Here is a 19,129-nt window from a genome sequence, read left to right on the forward strand (position 1 = left end):
AAGCTGCAGCTTCAGGCAGAATTCCACACCAATACCTAAACTAGCACAGGTCCATCCTGACAACACACCGCTGCGAATTTTGCGGAAACAAGCGTTAAAAACTTAAGATGCATTTTACAAAGCAAGATCTGAAAGAAATGATTTTATAGCATGAGGTTAGACAAGTAAGTATACAAGTATTTGCGCATGCATTACTAATATCACAGAAAGTTTTGGGACAAAATGCTTCACTTTAAATGAAAGTGCCCGCTACCAAAGAAAAGCGAAGCATAAACTTTGAATATTAATATTGAGGCACTACAGAAATAGGACATTATAGCATCTACACGGGGTGAAAAATATAAATAGAGTTCTCAGACTCAGCTGTGACTATCATGTACTTAAAAAAAAATAGCTGTAGGTAGAGAGTATTTCATGTTTGTCCTTCAGATAGAAGCACACAATTTCAAATAAGTCAAGGAAAACCATAATTTTATAGTTTTCTTTAAAACCAGTGTTTAAATTGTCTCTTTAAAATGGCTTCCTCAAATCTATTTCACTTCTCCCCAGCTCCTCTTCTAATTTGGATCTGCTCATTTTAATTACAAAATGGAGAGGACAGCGGGTGTGATGGAAAACACCTTCATCTCACATGAAGGCAGAGATGCAGCAGCAGTCTAATTCTTCACCTGATGTGGTTGTATAGGAAGGTGGGAAGATCACCTGATCTTCCTCTTTATCACCTGATTATTCCACAAAGCTCAGAGCCTTGAAAACACCACACTGGGAAGCTATTCTCTTGAGAAGGGCCTCAAAAAGGTGGCATTTTATACACAGCACACTCTTCATCAATTCCTGCAACCAGAGATCAACCCCAGAAGAATCTCAAACTGTACTTACCCTCGGACAATACCATTCTCTAAATAGTTGACTTGAATAAACTTTCCAAAACGACTGGAGTTATTGTTATGTGCTGTTTTTGCATTTCCAAATGCCTGTGATAAAGCAAAAAAGGTTATTTTTTTTAAATTATACTAAATATGCCAACACGTAACTTTTTAAGCTCTTCTGTTGATTATTTACCCTCCTGCTAGCTCGCAGTATACACTCAAAATACTAGGAAATGGCTGCAGGTACTGTTTACATATTTTGAGGAATACAGGAGAGCTGATCACAGCTAGAGAGTGCAAATCAGCCTCAGTTACTAACAATTATGACCTTAGAGTGGATATTCAGTAGGGAGGCGGCAGCACAATTACTATGAAATTGTCTCTCGCGCAGAAAAGCCGCAAACTACGTCCTCTTCCCTAACGTATCGCTCCCACTCAAAAATTTCACAAAACCCAACATTTTTCTTGAAGTGTGAACAGAAGATTAAGACCCCATTTATAAAAATCAGTCCATGAATTTTCAAAGTTGCGTATTCGAAAACCAGGAAAAAGACGAACAGAAAACCCTTGGTTTACAGAACCACGTCATACTGGTTGGCCAGTTAACTGCTACACAACCCTGAAAAAAGCCATTTCACTAGGAGGTGTTAGGGAAGGGGAGAACACAGGCACAGCACAAACCCTAACTGCGCATTGTTAGTACTACTGCCTGTATCGTGAGCCCTCTACTAGTTGCTAGTACACACGTAAGCATGGCTCGTGCAGAGGATATTTTGTGTTAAGAACTATGAGGATCACTTATTCCATCTAGAAGTGCAGTGGAATGAGATATTGGGAATGTTCTTAGCTTTCTATGTGTTCTCAGGTTAAGAGAAACCGGTCACCCAGCCAACAATCAGGAGGCAATCCAGCATGTAGAGAAGAAACCACGTGCAAAATGCAATTGTTTGGAAAAATAGCCTTCTTGGTGCAGACTATCACCAGCAATTCCTGCCGCAGATACTTCCTCTTAAAGCTCCAAGCAATTAAGGCCTGCATTAGGAAATCCGCCCCCCCAATATAGAACGTTTGTGGAATGATTTCACAAAAATGCCACCCTCTTCCTCCACACACGCATCCGGAGAGTGATGGACATGTGAACACTGTACACAACCCAGAACGAAACCGTTCCTGCAGAAACCCGCCCAATCCTGGTGTATGTCCTAGGGGAGTACTGTTTTCATGACAGTCATCTTGTCTGTATGCTGAAACGCTGCCCTTCTCTTGTTTTTCCAAGCTACCTGAAGGGCTGCGGCTGCACTGCAGTGGGACACCCGGATCCCTGTTTCCAAAGCAGGTTCTCAAAGCTCTCGGACAGGCAGATTTCTACTGCCAGCTGCCTAGCGTCCAGAGACTCCAAGAAGCTTCTTATAAAATGGGAGAATGTCCATAATTCTTCAGACAACCGTTATTTCTCACCTCAAAGAATAAGGTAAAGGAGCCCTTCCTGTGCAGGGTGAAAACCCGCAGGGCAATTCAGCTGTAGCCTCCCGAAGTCCGGGGTTTCTAACGAGAGGGTTCGTGCCCAGCAGCGCTCAGAGATGAGTTCAGCCTTCTAATTAGATTCTAGAGACCGTGCTACACGTGTTAGAATGCAAACAGCATCTCCGCTCAGGCTTTTCAAAGCCAGCATTGACCACAGCCATCAACATCTTTTTGTAGCTATTAGCCAACAAGCAACCACACAGATATTTCTGTGAGCCCATTTTGCATACACATGCATATTAATGCATGCATAAAATCCAGGTCAACTCCTTACAGTTCCCAAACCAAAAGTGGAAGTCCAGTGAAATCGGCACAGCAAACCGTCTGCTTCAGAAACCAAAAACGAGAGCAGCTGCGCTGAGGCCCCGGAGAACACCATCCAACTTCCCGCTCAGTGGATCAGGAAACCTGCTGTCATGGATCTGCCAGGCTGCAGAACAGTGGACTTGCAAATTCATTCTGGAAAACCTTCTTTTTAGAAAGTTTTCTAATGTAAGCCACCAGTTAACTATCAATTTACCACATATACGCAAGAAACCAAAACACTGTATAGCTACATTTTCCCCATTATTTTTTTAATGATAAATATTTCAGCATTAGAGAGTTAAGAAATCCCATAACCCGGGCTTCCTGAAAAACTTCTCTTTGTGATTACTCATGTAAGCAATGAATACAGTTTAAAACTAAAGGCTTTTATGATCTCATGTGTCTGGTATTTAGTCAAAGCATACAGCAAATTCTTAAAAGCTGATCTAATATTATCAGTTTTTAGGAAAGTTTTCAAGTACTGAATGGTTTTCTCATAAGAGCCTTTAACATCTAAAACTTTTCAAAGAACATTCCAAGTTGCCTAACATTTTGGATAGGGATTTTTTTTGGTAACATTTAACTTTAAACTCTAACCACTGCTACCGTATTCTTTCATAAACTTTGACCAGTTAACTGGGTAAGAAGTGACATTCCTGCCTAAAACCAGAAAGGTGCAAAAATTTGAAATGTTAAATACCTGTGTGTTTAGCATTTCAATATCTTTAACCTAGTGTAGCTTTATCCTGCAGGAAAAGGATTACAGATAAGAATTAAGCTCCCCTCTTACCTAGCCATTGCTCTGCATGGCAAGTATCGTTCACAGATAATTCCAGCCATCTACACTATACATAGCACAAATTTAACTGAAATATCTCCCTGGCTTGTCTTTACACAGAGCCACCTGCACCTTTACAAAATAAATTCAGAAGATATGAGTGGCCAAGAGCCACTTTCAGCTAAAAAGAAATAATCATTTATATAACCAAACCCATTTACTCTTTTCCCTTGTGAGTCCGTGAGGAGAGAGATGAAAGTGAAAAACTAAAACTAGACCTCTCCAACGCAGAACACTGGCTATATAAAAAGAGTGAGTCAAACCCAGCAGACCAAGGCCAGCAGAAATCAAAGCTGGGATAGCCTATTCTGGGAGTCAGGAAGTCATCCAACCCATCCTCTCACCTTGGAATGCAAGAGGCATAACCGGGACTCTGCCACTCAAAACTCCACCAGTGACAGCTTTAGAAGTACTCCAAAAAAAGCTGAATTCTCCTTTTATTTGCTGTAAAAAGAAACCCCAAACCACCCACACGCTCCTATCACCCACTTCAGGAACACAACTAAAAATCTCATTTAATTCGCTCATAAGAACTGCCAAAATCTGAAAAAGCCATCCATTTTACGTAAACTGCTCTAATCCATGTCAGAACCACCACTGCACAGACCAATCTCTTAATGTGCCAAATGACTCTAAAGACTCAAATTCCACACCCTGGGTTGAACTCAGTTTTGCAGTGGTCTTCACAAACAGGCTGCAGAATACCCACTCCTTCAGACAGAAGTTGCAGTGTTCAGAGTAATTTTGCAGCTCTACATGCTGTATGATGCCCTGGGGAAGTCAAAGCAATCCACATGGTAAGACTGGATAAAAGGACAAGGTGATTCCCCCCCCAAAAAAATGTATACAGCAGGGAAAACTATGCAACAACACATTTCTACCATAAAAACTAGTAACATCCAACCAAATGGAAGAAGGAAGTTCCATTCCTCCTCTGATTATGATTCTTAAAACAAACACATGCAGATAATAGCCTCAAAACAACTACTTTCCCTTAAATAGAACCGACTACACCCACTAAATATATATGCAGACTCATGGCAAATACAAATGAAAACCAGAGTTGAAGCACCACTCAGCTTAAGTCCATTTTACACCAAAACCACAAGCACAATGGGACTGTAATAAAGAAAACCGAGCTGACAGCAAATTGCTTCACTCCAGTCTCCACAGAATGGTAAAGCATAAAAGTTTACTTTCTACAAGGAAATTTATCATGTTTTTTAACATGCTGAGTTCTAGAAAAATCTCACCCCCACACCTGATTGTGCTGTCCACACCATTTAATTCATACTGACAACTGCCTTCTGTAGAAGGCCACTTAATGAATGTTTCCTGATGGCCTTGCTTTTTCCTTGGGCTTAAGCTCTTTCCAGGGAATGGGTCAGTGCATTAGGAAATCTTCAAGAACACATCCACATGGAAATAAGTGATGCTTTTCAAACTAACACATGAAAAAGCCATGACAACCCCAGTATTCCCATCCGTCCCGCCTCTCCTCAGCTTCCATTCCTGAGGGAAATGAACTTGGAGCACAGTAACTTGTGTCCAAGCTTGGGACACCAAGGGTTACAGTTTAACAGCAGACAGCAAGCCAACAAAGAGCTTGGCTGCAAAGAGGAAGCTCCAATTCCCTCTTTCCTATGTCCCCCGCCACATGCTCCCATCCCCTCGCTCCATGTTACTAAATGAATTGTCCTGAAGAATCTGGTAAATTAATTTTAGGTCTTCAAAATAAGTTCAGAGTCTCAGCCTTCACGCTGCACATTTTACATCTGAAACAGGCATTTTAAGAGATTTTTTTTTCTCCCCCCCGATCAAAGGAAAATACAAATTTCTTGGAAGCTTTTTAAGTGTGTATGGCAAGGTTTCATTATCTTCTTTGAGACTCTATAAAATAAACACAGGTTTGATTCGTTATTCCCAATTTGACCCAAATAATAGTTCCCAAATGTAAATTCCCTCTGAAGGCTTCAACTGTAAGCAAACTTGTGTTCACTGTTAAGTTGAGAAGGCAAAACTCCAAGGCAGGGAACTATAACCACTAAATTTAGAAGAGGATGAAGAAGTCGGGAGTATCTTAAAACAGAGCCTATCTTTATCTTCCCACCAGTTTTAAAGAAGCTGCTCTTCAGGACAGATGATCTGTGTTAGCCTGGAGAAGCAATTACAAAAAAATAGAGTTTGAGAGCAATTCCTATGGAGCTGAGCCAACTGTGTGTTTCATGAACTGGTAAAAAACAGCACAAAACACAGCCTCTGGCTCTGCTGAAGCATCACTGTCCCCTGGAAGCCACCAGCCTTTCAGATTCTTTCTCCAGAAAGCTGCAGGCAGTGCCCAGCATCACCAGGAGTAGTGCAAGGTACCTCTGCGTATTAGACCCCTAACAAGAAATCTTCTAAAGAGGTCAGACTCAGGGATTGAGCAAAAAGCATCTGAGGATCAGAGCCAACCCATGACCAGCTTTCCCTTCCCGAGCGCTTGTGATAGCAATTGTGCCAGACTGTATTTAATTTTTAACCGCACTGTCTCAGTATCGCATATTTCACTACTCAGATGTTTTGAGCAGATAGTAATCAGCAACGTTCAAGGTCAAATCTCCTTTCATGGTACAGCTATAACTCTCCAAAGTCTAGAAATTGTGGACAAGGAGCCAAAATACAGTACATCTTCAAATTACAGATTTGAACAGACATCAGCTAGCCAACACAGAAACAGGATTTGGTAAGCAATGTGTTCCCAAGCTCACAAAGTATGCAATGATAAAGCTATAAATCTACCTCCAATACACATCATAGTTCTCACCTCTGTGCTAGCAAAGTTGGCTTTAACTCATAGAACCATAGTATAAAAGAATAGCTTGGGTTGGAATGGACCTTAAAGACCATCGAGTTCCAACCCCCCTGCCATGGGCAGGGACATCTTCCACTAGCCCAGGTTGCTCCAAGCCTTATCCAGCCTGGCCTTGGACACTCCCAGGGATGGGGCATCCACAGCTTCTCTGGGCAACCTGTCCCAGTGCTCCCACCCTCTCCGGGAAGAACTTCTTCCTGATATCTAATCTAAACCTCCCCACTTTCAATTTAAACCCGTTACCCCTTGTCCTGTCACTACAGGCCCTTGTAAAAAGTCCCCCCCAGCTTCCTTGTAGCCCCTTCAGCTACTGGAAGGGACTTCAAGGTCTCCCTGGGGCCTTCCCTTCTCCAGGCTGAACTTGAACTTTGGCTAAAGGTCAGCCTATGATCAGACACATTTTACTTAGGTGTCAGGAAAATAAGAGGTCACTAAAAAGGGGAAGTTCTGAGCCAAGATGCAACTAACTTCTACATCCTAAGAGTCAGGGAAGCAGACTTCAATCAGGATTACATTTTCACCTTTCATGGGGACTCAAAATAAACCTTCAAAATTAAACAGATCATTCTGAAATTGTTTAGGCCCACTACAAAACTTTTTGTATAAAAAGTCCCCTAAACATCCATATAAGAAAAATTCCCTTTCACCACTTCAGTTCCCCTAAGTAAAAACCCAAATGAGTCACCAGAGCTGGATTTAGACGTGACCGACTCTAACAGCAGAGTTTGTCTTCAGTTTAACTTCCACAAAGCAAAGTAAGCTTTCCGTGCATTCCTCCCCGAGACCAAGGTTTGGCTTGGTTTTTCTAAAATTACACTTAATGACTGGAATTGCACCAGAGCATCCATACTGGGAAACATGGAAGCTTCTCTCTCCACTGCAGTATACAAAGTAGGAGGGTTAGATTTTACTTTTCTGTGTTCTAAACCTACCAGAGCATCACTTTTTAACATGCCCTGAAGTTACATGAACAGAGAGGTACGGTGCCACTACCTTAGAGTTCTGCCAAAATCACAGGCACCACAGTCGATTACTTCAGCCTGGACAAATCTCAGCCTCTGTGAGTTTCAAAAAGGTTTCTTTCGCGATAATTTGAGGTCAATGAAGAATACTTTTAATACAAAAACGTATATTCAATTCTGAAAGATGTTTTAGGATTCAGATGTTCCTACGTTTTTATATTTAGTTGTCATAAACCCCTTCATCTTTTGCAATATTTGGGAGGACAAGTTTACCCTGAGTCAATTTGCATCTGAAATGCCCTCAGAGAAGTAGAGCGAGAAGTTTCTCTGAGAATTTCAGAAAGGAGCTTCATATTTTAGACAATACATACTCCAACAGCCATGTGGCAAGTCTGCAAGTTCAGCGTTCAAGTGGTCATTGTATGTCTAGCTGGCAAGACTACTTTCTCCTGAAACACATCACCAAATGCTCAGTGGAAGCCTGAAGAAGGTGCAGTACTTCTGGCAACCAGTCTTAGTGTAGAAAAATCACAAGTGTCTCCTCACAAACATTCCCGGACATACACAACAACTACCCCTGACTCCAAAGTTACTAACTGGAATTTGGAATCCCATACGTGCATTTCTCATTCAACAGACAGGCCTCAACACAAGCTTTTACATCTCTACCTGGTTGGACGCAGCTGTGACACGTCTGGTAGACCAGGATGTGAAACAGTTAATTTTATCAAAGGCAGAAAGATCAGCTGATCAAACAGTGCTTTCCACAGTGACCCCTTCCTGTTTTCTGTTTAGAACTGCAAACTTGAACTCCAGCAACCAACAAACCTCAAACCATTTTACTTCTTCTTTCAAGCAGCAGAAAGCAAGGCAAAAAAGAACTTGCGTGTATTCCTCATTCTTTGCAGAAAAGCTTCCAAATCACATTTATAAATGTAACACGTTTAAACTTTTCACTTCATTGCTTTTTAACATTTTATCTAAAAGCTTAAAGATTATTTTAACAAAAGCGGTGTTACATTTGAGAATATTTAAACTTTAAAATTACAGTGGCTGCGTTCACTCAAGCTCCCTGCTGGTGAAGATTTTATTATGGGTGACTATTACAGCCCTCCGAGCTTTCAGAGCTTCTCCTTTCAGACAATAGAGTAAAAGGGAGAGACTGAAGTCGAAAAGCTCAGTTTACATTTGTCCTGCCGTTACCTAGTGCAGGACCAGCTGTACCCCTTCTCACCCATGTAGTTTTGCTTTCTGTTAGAAATGCTGTAGCAATTAAAGGCAAAACTGATTCACGCTTTCTCCCTTCAAAACAAGTAAGTGAAGAAAGGAAATAACCCCCTCAAAAAGTGAGTTCATCAAAACGCTGCAGCACATGCTTCCCCACAAAGGCACAATAGAGTCAAGGTTTCAGTAGAACAATCTTCTTGTGAAAACATTTACTTATTATCTGATTCAAATGCCATCAAAACTATAAGATGGAAAACACAGGTAACCTCTGTCCCGGAATATTAGTGTTTAGTGGTGAAAAGTTAAGTCAGATATAAATTAACAGCAACAGGAAGTCAACTGAACGGAAGGATGAATTAAGGAAAACCAATTAGAAGCAGTCGAGCAACACAAACACCAGCGCAGCCCGTGATATTTAAAGCCTAAACCAAGTAAGGGACCCCAAAGCAGTATTCAGCAGCAATTATTTGAAGTTTTCAGAAACAGTTTTCATAGAAGGCAATTTTAGCACAGATTTACCTCCAGAACTGGTCCAGCTCCTAGAATAGTTCTCTCCACACCACTCGCGTACCCTTTCTGGCTCAGTGCTGTGAGGCAGTGAATTAAGAAGTTTGTGCTTTGAGTCTTCCCAGACCCACTTTCACCTGATATAACTATGCACTGATTAACATGTTTTTTAAGCATTGTGTGATAAGCCACATCAGCAATAGCAAAAATATGAGGCTCCAACTTCCCAAGCTGATGGTTCTCATACATCTTGACATATTTAGGATTATAGATGGGCAGGAACTTGAAGGGATTAATGGCAATCAGAATGCTTCCTGCATAAGTATAAATTTTGTGTTTTAGAAAGCGGCATTTGAGATTCTCCAGAAGCGTTGTCTCTGTTAAGTTGGGGAGATTGCACAAGTCGTCAAAGTCCTCCTGATGCCATGGTAGAAAACCCCTTTCGACCAACCGCCGAGCATCTGTCTCCTTGGAAAGCAATTGCATCTGGACATATTTGATGGTGCCATCAGTGTTCCTCTCTTGTAAAAGAAAGTAGTACCCATCCTTCTGCGGATGCTCATCCTGAGCACGACGAGGCCAAAGTAAAACTCTATGAACAGGAGAATCATTTATATCAAGTACCCATTCTTCACCACCCGATTCTTTCACTTCCACGAGCACATAATGTTTTGAGACATCCAAGTTCAAGATATTAATCACATCCTTGATGACATCTGAAGATGTGCTATCCTTGGTCGCTGTCACTTTGCAGCAGGGAGCACTTTCTGATGACAGCTGGGGGTAAATATGAAGGTTATAGGCTGCTTTTGCCTGACAAACTGCACTGTCAGCATCTTTTAAACTCATTCTGTCCCCAGATGGGCTTCAGTCTTCCACCTCTGCTTAATATGCAGTGCCCATTGTCTAAAAAAAACAAAACAAAAGAAAAGAAGTGTTAAAAAATGTGTACAAGAGGTATTAGAACAACTAGAGGATGAGAATAAAATTAATAAATAATCAAATTAAAGAACAAATGCACTATTTATGTACATCAGTGACACTATTTCAAATGCGTCTGCTCAGCCTGTGCCATGGAGTGGATAGGTGTCACAATATCTATCCTCTTTCCACTCTTCCTTCGATTCCCATGCCATCCCTTCCTCCCCGTTATGGCACAACAAACATTCATATAGCCACAAAGCAAACTGAATTGGGATAAATGTCCAAATTAAAACTTCCTTGTTTCCCCAGGTTAGTTTTAACCCAGAAAGCTTCCCTGCCCTGATTCACTATATGGCTACGCAAACATTTATTCATTCTCCCACTTAAACCTTCCCTTAAAGCTGCACAAGCTAGAGGCAAAAACAGGGCTCGATCACCTCTTACACCCTCAGTGGCAGTTCAGTGCAGCCATGAACTACGGCAGAACGAGCAGTGCAGAGCTGCGAGGAGGAAGTGCTCCGACACCAAGATCCACGCATCGATTTCATTTCCCCCAGCTGCCCTCTTTTCATGAAAGGTACAAAATAGGTGCAGTATTTGCCCCCCTCAGCTCTAAGGAAACAATGCCCATAGCTGCCCAGTGCAAATACTGCTGTCAACTCCTCCTAACCCCGCAGAGCAGAGCGACTTCTTGAACAAACATCATTTACCCAGACAAGAGACTGCTCATTTTACTTGAGCGAACCACATCCTCACTACAGAAAGGTTTGAACGCGCTTTTCATCTTCCATTTTAGGCAAAGTAAAATTAGTCTTATTGCAACTCCAGCTAACAAGATCCCAAATAACCCACTTCATTCACTTTATACCTATCACATCAACTCCTTCCTCGCTGGGTTTCGGGAACCTCGTGCATAAGCCTCCAAAAATCCTTCACTCTAATTGCTGGCCTGCATCAGGGGTGAAAGGAGGAGAAAGCAATCTAACTTCAACCTAGTATCAACCTCACGGAAGTCAAGCACCTCCTTGCTGCCAAGTTCAAAGCCTCTAGGCCTTAGTAACATTCTGTGGCCCTGCCAGTGATTTTTCTCTCAACGGCAGTTCGGTACACCCAGATCACCAGGGCCAGGTTTGCTTACATTGCTTTAGTTCAACACTTATTAGCTTATCAGTGGGTAGTACAAGGAGAAGGATAATGAAGTACCCCCTTTGTTTTAACAGTCTGTAAAACTTCATACCCCGAATATCAGTGCCATTTTTGTTTCTAGAACAGAGTGTTCTAATCATACAGTTACATGCTGAAAACATGAAGCTGGGGGGGGCGGAACAGTGAAATACCAATGAAGTTGCTTTTTGCCACTAAACAACTGTACAGGAACTTGCATAAGGCCACAGAGAGCAATCATTTCAAATTAAAATCAGTGGCGTTGGCAGCATTTAGCTGCCACTTCCACTGCAAGTAGTGAATCACTTCACAGAAACATATGACATAGTTCTGCCTCATGAACAGCCTCACAGTATAGAGCTGTGCATTAAGGAAACTCTGAAAAGTAAGCTTATAGGAGACATTGTTTTGCAAGCCAGATGATTCTTAGTGGGTACTCATCAAAAGGAAGGCTGAGCAAGCCACAGAAACAAGGCAAACCCCAGCACAACTCTGGTCAAGCACTATGATCCCCCCAGAACAGGATTCTTGCCCTGTTAAATTTCATTCTTCATTTATGAAGGACAGCTTATTGCAAGAACTTGGTGATACAGAAGGATGGACCAGTGAGCTTGAAGTCCCCTCTCCATTTCCTGTAATTATCACTGACCTGTAGCTAGTAAGTCTGAAGTGTCTTTGAAGTAATTATGCAAGTGCTTAAAGTACAAAAGCTCAAACACCTTAAGATAGAGAAAAAACAATAGGAGACTGCTGCTCATGGGGAAGATGAATCTGGAGCACAGACAAAAAAAGAACAACAGTGACCATTTTCCTCCCAAGTTAGCCAGCCAGTTCAAGGGAGAGAGTCTTGTGCAGACTTCCTTTTTCCTCCCCCCTCCCGCAATTAGTTTCGGACACACAGTCTGGTACAATAGAGGAAGTCCCCTCATTTTCGCCAAAACAGCAGCCTAAGAAACGTGGCATCAACTTTTTGGCCCCCCAGAAGAGCTGAACATAGGTGCTGATCTCTGACTTTACTGATAAATGTTTCCTAACCTCATCTCATGTCAGGTACCAAGATGTATCTGGTACACTGCTCAAGATGCCCATATCACACTTTCCAAAGAGGAAACCAGAACACAGATGGCCTCCTCTCTACCAGTGAAAAACTCAGGCCAAGTACAGTGGCAGCAGTGCGGTAGCTGGTGGTGTCTTTTCAGGTGTGTACGACTGAAAAACTGGAAAGAGAAAGACCTCTCATCCCGAAGACAAGACTTCCGACAAAGCAGCGCACAGACAGCAACCTTAATGTATTTATGCTACATACAGGTTTCGTACAACGGGATGGAAATTCAAGCAGGCATCCATCCCGCTCTAGGAATGACCTGGAAAATCATAACAGAAAGAACTTGCTGAAACATGATTTCAGTGCCCAGTCACATCAGCAGTAAACAGAAAGACAGGCAGAATAACACTGACCCGTTTTAACCAGATATGAAATCCAGACACTAGCTGCTTGCTCTTAACAGCACTGAGCTTTAAGACTGCTCTTTCACTCAGCTTAAAACAGATGTGCTACTATGAATCATTTAATAGTGACTATGAGGCTTAAAGAAAAAAAAATTTAAATTCTAAAAGTTACTTAAGGAAGAGTAGCACCCAAATACTGTTCATTCCTTGTGACAAATTCTGCTTTTCCTACATACAGTTTATTTACCTGAAAATGCACTACATGAGTCCCAGAAGAAAGGATACTTAAATTCTATCCAAGAATCAGAATGAGACTCTTTCGTCATTACAAACAGGTTTGAGGAAAACCTGCTGGTATCAACTAGTTGTGGTTTTCTCAGAAAGGACCCCAAATTTATGTGATGATAATAGTGCTCTAAAAGAGACAGACTTTGGTATACCTCTGACATCATACTAATTATTTCAAGCAACAAACTGGAACGTAAAAGCAAAAGAGCATACACTGAACAGATTGTAAATTGGTTACCCAACGAGTTCCAGTGTTCAACTAAGGACAGGGTATCATCAAGCAACTGAAGAATCAGATTCTAGTGAAGTCGGATACCTGGCATCAAAGTAAACATTTTCATGGTGGTTCTAAAAGAAAGGAGTTACTGATAAAGAATGTATTAGAGAGATTGAGAAGGCAGCAAGTACTCAAAAAGTCAGATCAATTATATTGTTCAGTAGAACAGGAACACAAATGCTAAATAAATTTCAGCTCAGTTCAAATTTATCCAAGAAAAAATTCATACCAGAGGGATGGAATGGGAACTACCCTGAAAGAGGCTTGAAAACCATAGCAGGTAATCATTTAAACATGGTATTACAATTTAACACCACAGGCACGACGGTGGATGTAACTCCCAGATACACATCAAGTTAATATTTAGTTAGGTAGCCATATTACCCTTGTACTCCAAAGGTACGTGAGCGACGCTGCATCTAGACTAGATCCAAAATTCAATTAAGAAGCTGAGATAACAACAGCAACAACAAACCTGTCGGAAAACACCCCCCTACAGCAAAATACTCCGGAAGCTTTGTCTATGAGAAACACACGGAGGAGACTGATGGCAGTTTAAGTCCTTGCATGGAGAACCAGTTTGGTAACAATCACCGGTGTGGAGGACGAAGCTGTAACACAAACCCGTGGCTGGAATTCAAAGCTGGACAAACCCAGGCTATCATAACACAGAAACATCACCAGAAGGCTGCCCTGCGCTGCAAAAACTTACCCGATGCCAACAGTGAGGCCTGACTGCTAAAGTTCTTTCTAGAAAATCAGCCAGTTCGCAGTTACAGTGCTTCTTGATTAGAAAAGTTAGTTAGGTAGAACCCTCGTTTATGTCAGATGATTACAATGATTCATTCCAATTTTTAATCTCTAATTATTTTGAAAAATTTTTAAGCAACTGAACCACTGCTCACTGAAGTTTGGCTCATCAAGGAAGCACAAGCCTGAATTCAGGTATGGAGAATACTGGAAGAAAAAGGAGAAACACAAGAGCAGAAGGTAATAATGAAACTGTATTGGTCAGCATACAAAATAGTAAATTCAGGAAAACAGCAGCCTAACCACCACTGTTGAGTTCTTTCAGTAGATGGAAAATCTGCAAAGTTACCTCAACTTCTTCCAATACCCTTTCTTAAAAGGAGCTCCTTTCTAATGCATGGGAAAAAAACAAAGCTGTACGTTAGAGACCTGACTAAGTGGGAGGCAGAAGCTGGCACTAGGTGCACATCAACTAATTTTAGATTTCACATTCAGGCTCCTTCCTGTTTTCCCTAAAATATTTTACTTTTCACAAGCCTTTTTGTAGCACAAGTATATGCCTTCACAGCACTTAAAATTTACTAAGTACAGGCATCAGCCTCTACAAAACACAGCAAAGCACCATTTTTCCCTAAAGCAAACAGAGTAAGGCAAACTGGGCAAGACAAAAAAGTCAAGACATGCAATGCTTTTGATTCTAACCTTTTATTCAAAACATTAGACTGCACTGATTCTGTGGGCATGAGTGGGGCAACAGCTGCATGGGATTAGTGTGTTAGAGCAGAGTGATATACATTTTGTATCCTTGAGACGGGGTTCCACTGTGCCAGTATAACCTCCGTGATTTAATGGTGCTTACTTCAAGTGAGACTGGAGAGAAATCAATCTGAAACAGTGCTAGACAAATCAAAATACAAAGGTACTGGTTACACGCCACTCGCACACAACTTCCAACAAGTCTAGAAAAATGGAAGTCAGTCTAACCAATCCCAAGTGTCTTCTCAGGTTTTTTGTTACTTTCCCTATCCTTTGCAAGTTCTACAGTGTATTTGTTAACAGCATAACAAAATTAGAGTCTAATGCCCTATTTATTTATTACCTATCAATTAGTATTTTCATTTGCTTATAAAAAAACCTCACTGGGCCTACCAAACTATAATTTAAGTGAATACAGGGCTATACTAATTAGTCCATCAGGGGAAGATTGATTATACTTGCCACGTAACTCATTGAGTAGAGCAACTTTTCAGGTAACTAATACTTAGTAGAAGCAATGCGGTAGGCTACATAATTTATCATCAATGTGTAATTTTACTTTTTGCTCAGACAATGTTAATAGAAGACAAAAAATTCCAATCCTGTATGGTAATTTTGATGGTATTTTCTGAATGTTTTTAAGTCTCCATTAAGCCAATTAATTTGTTAATATGCATTAAAGCCAACTTTGTCCACTTAATAATGTAGTAAAATTCTAGAAGAAAACTTCGCCCCAATCAGCGCAGGGTATCTGTTTAGTTTAAATAAGGCCATAATTTGAAGCCACATATTTAGTCAATGAATCATAGTGAAGCTAAAAAGGGAAAGCTACCATTACAGCAAAATTGTTGAGAATGAACTTTAGAATATGCCAGTTCTTCACATTTTCGCGTACATTTTCAGTGCTGCATCCCTCAAACTGAAAGATTCCAGCTCCTCCAATTGTTCATCGCGTAATTTTCATTGCAAAAGCAGAAACAGACCACAAGTGCTTGACCTCTAATATTCTTGAATATCAGAATCACCAATGGCCATCCCAAAGAGACCCCTCTGTGGGATCAACCTGAAAACATTTAGCAAATTCAAAAATATTCAGCTATTACTTATTCTTGATATCCAAACCAAGGAATTTCCAGCAAGATCATAGACTACAGAGACACTCTGAAGTTACATTACGGGTAAGGCAAAGGCCTCAGCGCTTGTCTTACCTCATGTCATAAGGACATACAGTTACTGCTAGTTGAGCATAATTGATTTAATTTTTTTCCAGTATTCCAGATGTTTGTAGATTCCCTGAAGATTGCTCAGCATTCTAATAACACACTGATATTTTTATTGGTCATCAAAAATGCTGCTAGACTAAACTTTAGAACCTTAGGGGTTTTTAACTAAAAGCTCTTGTCTTTTTCTCCTCCACAAAAGAGTATTTCTGAATGGGGCATGCACATTGACAACACTGTTGTTAAGTTACTGCTCTGTAAACAACTCTGCCAGAGAAGTTACTGCACCAGACTGCCTCACAAAGGAGAAGCTGGACTGCAATGCAAGTAGTGCAACGTAATACAGGAAAAAGTCAAAGAAATTACCTTTGTTACAGGCAGTTCCTTCTCAGTTACATTCTCCCTCCCCTCTACTCCCCATGGTCCGTGAGACCCTGATCCCAACCTACGCCCTCAAACCACCTAAAATGCAGACCTCCACTTCCTCTTAATGACTCAGATGCACAATTTAACCTCAAGACAAAGATACCTTATCAGGCTTACAGTGACATTAAAGGTCTGTAGCATGTTATTACCTTATAAAAGTGTGATGTCAGAGTTAGATATATGCTTGGGTATGATTCAGAGGAAATGAAAATGTGACCCTCTTGAGAAAACAAGGAATGAAGGCAAAAAACCTGAGCATCAGTGGCAAAGAGCATAAGCCAGAAGAACCTTGCAGACTACCAGCTTTCGTATTTTTTTAATTTTATCCTTAATAGCATCAGAGCTGTCAAGAAAGGAAGTCAAATCTCACAGGTCTAATGCTGCATTCACACAGGCAAGAAATTTTCTTAAGAAACTTCAGGTTGAATTTCTGTGTGAATTAAAAAAAGGGGGAAGGAGATTCATCAGCAGAACACACACGTTGAAATTACCTTTAAAAAGAATTCTATTGTTAAACACTGTCGCTGAATGAAGAGGAAATTATTTTAGGTTCTGCACTGAGTTTCATTTTGTAATCAGATACAAACAACACAATAAAGCCTAGATAAAAGCAGGACTACAGGCCACACTTCAGCCACTTGATACATCAAGAAAACTTGATATACCAGAGACAAAAGCTCTGTATTTATTTTCTGAAATAAAGACAACCTAGCCCTTTCAAAAGGCATATCATCTGTTAAAATAGCCATCTATTAAAAAAATCCAACCTTTATCAGCATCTCAAGCTTTACTTCTCCTTGATATTAAAATAAGTAGGTCCTGTTTCTTAGAAGTATGATTAATAAACACCTCCAGCCTTCAAATTCACAGAAGTGTAGCGAAACAAACTTTTTATTGATTCATAATTTCTCCCCCTTCTCCTCCACTGTTGAGATAGCTAGAACTTTTGCATCTTTCAGGGTTTTTTCCTTTTTAAATGCCTAAGATTTGTGAATCATGGTATTTGACCATCTAGCTAAGGAAAGGCCATATTTAGCCTAAGTAATATTGAAGTACGTGCATATGAGTCAAACAGTTATTCAGACACAGGATTATTCAAGAGAGCTAATGTTTGAATCATCATTTGTCAGAAAACTTACCCTGAACAAAGCATTACTTTCTAGATGAACCTCGTTTAAATTTTTCATGAGCTACATTTACTCTTCCTAAATTATTCAGTTCGTAAGCATTTTAGGGTTTTTTTTTTGTCACTGTGCTTGAATGCTTGTGTCAACAAAACCCTTTTTTAGTAGTTGAATATTGTAGTTCCCACAGTGACAGGACAAGCTGTCTGCAAATGGATAGTCTAACCAGAGTGGGAAGACTCACAGGTTTGTGTTTTTCTGTAGGACCTAACACAACAAACCCAAACAACCCAAACTGTACAGTTCTACAGAAACAGCTCCACTGTGTTACTGCAATAATTTGAGTTTTATTATGGTAGTATGTAAACACTAACAATTAAGAAAATGGCCTTAGATGCATCATCCTGAAAAGTAGAGATTACATTACTGGACTTTACATGCAGAGCAGGTGAAGAATCTCATTGTCGGCTCAAAACCAAAAATAATCAAGACTAACTCTTTTCATAATAAAGAGCCCAAATGAATCTTGAAGCTAGTATGAATATACATACACATTACAAGTTCCCCTTATTGCTTCCCCTATGCCAAATTAGCCTGTTCCGTTCCGGACAAGATTCCGAATTAAAGACACCAAAGGCTTACTAAAACTTGATGGGTGTGACACCAATATACCAAACCAGAATGCAGGGTTACCTCACGCTGTTACTGTAGGGCAAGTACTTCAGTCATGTATTCCAGCTAACAGACCTGAAATGAGAGAGCTTCTAATTACCCATGACAAACTCATATTTGCAAACAGCTAGGAACCGATACCAATCTGCCTCGAGCAGTAACGTGGGAGGATGCTGATGACATCTTTGAAGGCTAATTGCATTTGCCCGAAGCCTGAGATCATCTCCAGCCCTTTGCTACACTACCACCCATTTCCAGAAGGTGAAATCCAAGAACACTGAACTCATTTGCATCCAAAGTACTTCTCACTTTTCACAAAGAGGAGTTGCAAACAAAGCCGGGTAAGAATTTTGGCAAAATACTTACGAAGTAACAGAAAACAAGGCTAAAAACTATACTTGGAAGTCACCTTACATTAGGATCACACATACCTATAGCAACGGCATAGTCACAGAAGTGATGACTCAGGATGGTACTCTGCTACTTTTAGTCTACCGACACGTAACAAAAAGACATTCCGAGCTTGCAAAAGTTTTACTTACCAGAGATTGCAAAACCATACTTACCAAAAAGACACAGCAAGATACAAACAGCTAGAGGCATGTATCAATCAGACAACGATGCCCACCATAATAAAGCACGACCTCAACACAGCAGCAGTACTGACAGTCAGGAGTTGCCCAAAAATATAATAAACAAAAGAACCCAGAGCGTTTTAACAATTTTTTTGAAAGATGCTGAGATATTGTACCGAAGTTTACAGGCTGTTCAAACCGAGTTAGAGGCATCACATGAAAAAGCAGAAGGCTGCGGGGTTGAAAGCTCAGTAAGCAGGAGATGGAAGTTTGAAGTAGTAAGTAAGAAGGAGATGGAACATCGTGCCCTGATCCACGGCAAGATCTCCCCCTGCGTATCGCCTGAGAGACGGGAGGTGCAGACGGGCGGCGAGGCATGTTCCTTCCCTCAGGGCACGTCCAGTGTCTCGGGCACAT

The 19,129-nt window shown here is 40.8% G+C and overlaps 1 protein-coding gene across 1 annotated transcript in view; it reads right to left on the reverse strand.

Annotated features, from left to right (window-relative positions):
* The window catches only part of LOC104509219 (unconventional myosin-IXb-like), a 35,807-nt gene extending 25,871 nt beyond the window's left edge, over positions 1–9,936 (reverse strand). The window contains 2 exon segments of the mRNA XM_010151080.1: positions 880–974; positions 9,100–9,936. Of these exon segments, the coding sequence (XP_010149382.1) occupies positions 880–974; positions 9,100–9,936 (932 nt within the window).
* Positions 9,937–19,129: the final 9,193 nt, after the last annotated feature.

Source organism: Eurypyga helias, unplaced genomic scaffold (genome assembly GCF_000690775.1).
Source record: "Eurypyga helias isolate BGI_N326 unplaced genomic scaffold, ASM69077v1 scaffold23504, whole genome shotgun sequence".
Taxonomy (NCBI): Eukaryota; Metazoa; Chordata; class Aves; order Eurypygiformes; family Eurypygidae; genus Eurypyga; species Eurypyga helias.